The 6000-nt window shown below is 64.3% G+C and overlaps 1 protein-coding gene across 1 annotated transcript in view; it reads right to left on the bottom strand.

The window, feature by feature from the left end:
* Positions 1 to 510: 510 nt before the first annotated feature.
* Positions 511 to 6000, bottom strand: part of PCBP3 (poly(rC) binding protein 3) — a 57749-nt gene continuing 52259 nt past the window's right edge. Inside the window, exons 13-15 of the mRNA XM_060149478.1 lie at positions 3263 to 3315; positions 2297 to 2466; positions 511 to 1163 (exon numbers count right to left, since the gene is read on the bottom strand). Of these exons, the coding sequence (XP_060005461.1) occupies positions 1127 to 1163; positions 2297 to 2466; positions 3263 to 3315 (260 nt within the window). The 3' untranslated portion in view covers positions 511 to 1126. The remainder of the gene's footprint in view (positions 1164 to 2296; positions 2467 to 3262; positions 3316 to 6000) is intronic.

The raw sequence follows: 6000 nt of genomic DNA, 5'->3' as shown, positions 1-6000 counted from the left end.
CGGGGCAGACAAGGAGGGGCTCCTGCCAAGGGGCGGGCACCAGGGCAGGCCCCTCAGGCCACGCGGACTCCCAGCGATGCGGGGAGGGCAATGCCTCACCTCCCGGCCGCCCACCTGCTCGGGGCCGTGAGCCCACCTCTGACGCGAGCAGGCAGAGCTGTCTGCCCTGGGCCTGGGCCCTCCAAGGCCTCAGCGCCGAGAGGGGCGCAGCGGGCTCCTCAGGTGAGCACAGGCGAGCTGAGCCGGGAGGAGGGTGCGTGCGGGCTCCCGCGGGGAAGCGCAGGGGCCACCGTGCCCGGGGCGCGGCGGGGCAGCAGCCTTACTTCCTGACACTGGGCTGGGGTTTGCCCCCCACGCAGTTTTGCAAAAGTAAAACCAGAAGACTCGTGGAAGTCAGACAATGACTTGTTTAAAGGTGGGAGAGGGTGGGAGGGCGATTTCGGTGAGAAGGACCTGCTCCTTGGGCGGCAGGCGGCCGCACGAGCGTGGGGGGGGGCGTCTGAGCGCGGGGGGCACAGAGAGGGGCCAGAACCGAGGGGCAGCGCACACGTTTATTGAGCCGGGACGCGGTGCGGAGACGCCTCCGGCCGGTCCCCACTCTCAGCCCCGAAGACGCCCGGGGCCCAGCATCCCCGCTTCGCCCCGCACCCCGGGTCAGGACCCCGAGCCTTCCTTTCTCCTACCCTCGGACAAAGGGAGACGTGCACCCTGCCCGGCGCTGACCCGTGTGGCCACGGGAGCCGAGGCCGAGGGACCGGGGAGGGGCAGCTCCCTGCGGCCACAGCTCCTGGGGCTTGGAGGGGACGGCTGCTGGAAGCGCCGTCCAAATGTCAAACCAAGTCTTAAAACAACAGTTACACGGACACTAAGGAACAACGTTTCTAAAACGTCACAGATGGGAGTGGCCCCAAAGCATTTAAAATAATGAACACGGCATGCCAACGCGTGAGGAGACGGGCGTAAGTGAAGTTGGAGCAGCGTCGGGGTGGAGCCGGGGGCTCACAGACACAGATGGAGCGCTGTGGGTGCATCTCTAGGGCACAGACACCTTCTGTAGTAAAGAAACCTCTATATCTGCGAGGGGGTGGGCGGTCTGCACAGGCGAGTGGTGGGGACGCCGGCGGGGTTAGAGCGCGCCCATCCCGGTGACCTCGGACGTCAGCCTGGAAGAGACAAGGGCACAGGGCACAGGTCACCATGTCCTCACAGACGGAGGAGTCCTTAGAGGCGTGCGCCTCCCTCTTCATTGCCACGGACGGTCCTGGTTCACAGCGCAGTGGCCACTGGCTGAGGACCGGGGACCAGAGCCACGGGGCCCTCCTTCCCCGCCACAGGGGCCCATGTACCTGTCACCACATGGGGCGTGACGACAGCCACCAGGACAGGCCCAGGCTGCCACAACTGTTTCTACAGCCACTGCCGGGAGGGGCGTGGGAGTGACCCTGCCAGGGAGAGGGACGCAGGGCCCTTGTGCCGCGGCTCTGGAGGCTTCCTGGGTGTGGTCGCCCTCAGCAGGGAGGCCGAGGGAGGTGTCCGCTATTCCCAGGAGCTCCGCCCTGGCTCTCCGGCCACAGGACCTCCCTGTGCCCCAGCGTGTGACCTCAGGCCCTTGCACGGTTCCCTGGCAGCCGCCCACCAAGTGTCTGGGTCGGGGGGTCTTTCCAACCACAGATGTGTGAGAGCAGAGAAACCCAGTGACCTGTTCCCTGAAACTACAGAGCCTTTCATGCTCACCTTCGATGACCCCAGACCCAGGCCTCTGCCGAGCAGAGACCGTGGGGTGGGCACGGGGCAGGTGCTGGCCAGGCCACCCCCAGCTTGTCCCCGTGGGCAGAAGGCCGGAGGTCCCAGGAAAGGCCAGTGAAGCAGCCCCCCTGCAGCTCCAAACCCCAGGGACCTCCCGGGTGTGCAGAGCTGGCAGCACAGCTACGAGGCCGGCGGTGCCGTCACAGGGCCCAGACCCTCCCACTGCACAGGGACAGGCAGGGCGCAGGCTGGCCCTCACAGCTCCCCGTGGCTGTGACGAGTGAGGCCCAGAGGCTTGGCTTCAGACGCCCCGAGTCCGTGTGGACGCTGGGCTCCCCACAGTTTGCCGCCTGGCGACTTGTCTGGGGCCGTGCGGGCACCACCGGAGGTGAAAGGTCAGGTGTGAGAGTGCAGAGGAGCGTGTGGGCCCGCGTCCACCTGGAGACTCTCCCCGTCACGCTCCACACCCCCCCTCCGGCCCCGCCCAGCCGGGAGAGAGAAGCCCCGGGAGGCAGCCCCGTGCAGGCCCGTGCAGGCTGGCCGGCCTCACCTGGCGTTGATGAGGTACTGGGCAAGGCTGATGTTGGCCGGGGTCCCCGTGATGGTGATCTGGCGCTCTGACGACCCCTCCGTGGCATTGGCGATTTTGATCTGCGCTCCAGACATCTGTCGAATTTCATTGATTTTGGTCCCCTGGCGTCCAATTATGCAGCCTATTAGCTGGAAGAAAGGACGGAGGAGCTTCTTAGAGGAGAATCCACCGCAGCCCGTGTGCGTTGCCGAGCCGCTGGGGAAGCTGCCGGAAGCACTGCCTTGGCCCGCCCACCCCCAGCACGTCACACGCTCCAGAGGGAAGAGGCACGCCCACGCCCCTCCAGCTGGAGGACGGGAGCCCGGGTGCCTGGCCTCTGCTTGGCCTCGACCGCAAGAAGTCCCGACAAATCAAGACACAGTGGCTATGCGGCCGCATCACCTGGCCCAGCGTCCTCCGTGGGCCCGAGGCCATGTTGGCCCCTCTAGGCCACGCCCCCGGGCTGGAGGGATGTATGTTTGAGTGGACACGGGAGCTGGAGAGGCCGTGTCCCCAGCCATCACCATGCCGCCCTCAGGCGGCTACCCCTCTAGGAAACGTGCCCCACACCCACCCTGTTGTCTTGGTTTGGGGATCGGAGTCAACATTCTTAGGATAAACCAGGGATCCAGAGGGTGGCTGGGAGATAACTGAGTGTGTGAGGCGAGTGTGTGAGGCCCTCCGAGGGCCCATGGAGCACTTCTGGGCCACCTACTCTCAGGGCTGACCCTGAACCAGGCAGGGCCTTCAAATGGGGGCAGCCGGGGTCCCCAGGCAGCTCCGGCATCTGAATTCCGAGTCACCCCTGAAGCGCCACCAGCTGCTTCCTTGGCTGGTATCTTGGGGGTGATATCACCCACCCCCATGGGCATTAAGCTGCTTAACCAGGGCAGGGAGGGGAGGGGCACACACGGGCTCAGGATGGGCGGGGCCCGGCATACTCACATCATTGGGAATGGTGAGCTCGTGAGTGCTGGCGGGGGGGCTGGCGTCCAGACCTGGGCACAGTGAGGGGAGACGGTTAGGCGGGCAGAAGGCTGCTCGCGCTGCACCCGGCGCTCGGCCCCGCTGGGCCGATAGGCAGGCAGGGCCGGGGGCTGCCCAGGGGAGGGTCTGCACAGCCGGGGGCCGCGGCCTGTGAGCGCTCAGTCCCAGGCTGCCACCACCCTCCTGACCCCAGCGTCTCTCAAACAAGGAAGAGGAACCCAGCAGGATGCAGGTTCACTTTTTCGTTCTGGGCACGACATGATGTCACTTGTCTGCTGTGTTGTGTAGTCTCTCGAGACGCCCTTCACAGACACCCTGGTGGCTCCGCCTGGCGCCCCGAGAACGGGCCGCACTGGTCACGCCAGTCCTGGGTGCCCACCCTCCCGCCCCCAGACCCGACAGCAGGCCTCCTCCGCTGCCCCTGTTCCCTCCCACGCTCTGCGGACCCCGCCCCCGGGCAGCGCTTCCGGTGGGGGCAGGGAGGCCCGAGAGCCGGGCAGCGGAGGCCGTGCCTTTCCACAGGGCGTCCTGGGCCGAGACCCAGGCCCAGCTCATCACACGCCCAGCTTCTGTCTTTACAAATGTCAGCTCAGCACCCACCAAGTCAGAGCCAGCCTCTCAGGGTTCAAGGACAAGATCCACACTCACTTTGGAAACAGTGATCACAAAACGCAGGTGGGATGTGAGGGGCCCAGAGGGGACGCAGGGTCTGCCCTCGCGGGTGAACACTGGGGCAGACACACTCCTGTGTACGAGGCGCTTCCATCCCGTCAGGAGGCGTCTCAAACTCAAAGCCCACAGCCGAGACCCCGCTCTTCCTGCCCCAGACCCGTGTCCCAGTGTCGTGGGTCCCGCAGCTCAGCCCAGACCCGGAGCCCCCAGCTCCACCCACCTTCCCCGTGGCACACTATCGCAGACCCGGCTCACGCACCTTCGGAATATTCCGGAACCTGAGCCCTCTTCCCACCCCACGCTCCTCCCTCCCTGGCCCCTGCCCCTCAGGCTAATCCCCACAAGGCCCCGAGGGGGTCCCAACAAAGGCGACTGCCCGGCCCCCGGCCCCACAGGCATCCTCCTCAATGGCACGTGTGTCCCCGGAACCGGATGTGCCGTGGCCATCGGTGTCGAGGACACAGGGACCCGGTGAGACTGGGCCTGTTCTGGGGCCCGCGGAGCACGGGGCTCAGCTATGCTGAACGAACTAACTCATCCCAGACCATCCATCATTTTTCTGTTTCACAGCTAAACCTGGAGTTTCTGTTCTTTATCTCTTTTCATAAAGGTATTTTCAATACAGTTACTTAGTTGTCCAACCAACTATAAACATTCAATCCTTAGTGACATTTAAAATGTCACTTAAGAGATCTCCTTGGTCCCAAGTCCCGTGCGGTGCCTCCTGGTTTGGGTGACACAGCTGGGGGGTCACACCTGTTCACCTATAGCTTATGATGTTTGATCAGGGGGCTTCTTTTAAAAGGGGCCGAAGTCACACCCACTGGTGAGCTTCCCATGAGCCACGAACGCTGCTTCCCCAACACAAAGGCCAGCTGCCTGGGAAGCAGTGTGGCGTGGCCTTCAGGGTGAGGACGCGACCACCGCCCGGCCTCCCTGACCCGCGGCCGTGGCGGGAGCGTGCGCGTGCGCGTGCAAGTGTGGTGTGTGAGCGCTCTGGGTCCCACAGGGCCTTGGGAGGGAGGTCGTCACGGGGGCATGTGAACACAGGTCCCACGTCCCCGAGGCCGTGCTGGGAGGGCCGTGTCGGGGTGGGGTGGGGGCCGTGTGTTCCAGGTAAGCTCGGTGCTTGGAGTCCCCAAGTCGTCTCCTGGAGACGATGGCTGGGCAATTATCTGCAGTCACGTTATAAACTGTACAAACACCCAAACGTGTTATCACCAGACACATAACTTTGTAAAGGTTGGTATCCAGTTCCAAAATCAGAAACATTCTATAAATGTTCTTCTCTAGTTTTCACTCATTCAATTCTGCATTAACTTAAAGGCTGCGCTGAGAAGCCCACAGTGAGCGCATGAAGCATTAGAGCTGGGGTCCCAGCTGGAGAGACGCTTCTGAGCCCCGTGGTCTCAGCTGGGCCCACGTGGTTCTGAGGGATGGGTGAGGGGCGGACGCACCCTGAGGCCCGGAACACACCAGTGGGGGTGACAGCTATGACCGCTGCAAACAGGCCTCTCCCGCATTTCCCCTTTAGCCGGCACTCGCACTTCCGCTCTGATCCAGGCTTTCACGAGGCCCGTGTGGGTGGGGATGGGAGCGTGGGGGCCGCCTCCCTCCCAGGGAACCTGGCAGGTCCGGGCCACATGCCTGCAGGGGCTTTGCTCCCCAATGGCCTGTCAGCGGGCCGCGCCCGCTGCTCCAAGCCTGGGTGACAGGACCTGTGGATCCACGCCCTGCCCTGCCCTGTCCGAGAAGAGTGTTTTAGTGCAAATCCAGGCCACAGTGATCTCATCTCCCATGAAACACACTTCTGGAAGGCACACAGCGTGGTCAGCCCTTCACTCCAGACCCCCACACGCTGTGCCACTGGGAGAATAAATGACACACAGGTGGGGCCTCTGGATGACAGGGCAGCTGTGCCCCGAGCCCAGTCAGAGCCGACCCACCACGCTCCCAGCAGGAACGGGGCGGAAGCTGGGAGCCGCGTGTGCAGACCTGGGGCCAGCCACTTGGGCCCCGGCCCT

The sequence above is a fragment of the Lagenorhynchus albirostris genome, chromosome 5, assembly GCF_949774975.1.
Source record: "Lagenorhynchus albirostris chromosome 5, mLagAlb1.1, whole genome shotgun sequence".
NCBI classification, from domain to species: Eukaryota; Metazoa; Chordata; class Mammalia; order Artiodactyla; family Delphinidae; genus Lagenorhynchus; species Lagenorhynchus albirostris.
Note: the sequence above shows the minus strand (reverse complement) of the source record. Positions and strands in the feature narration are given on the sequence as shown.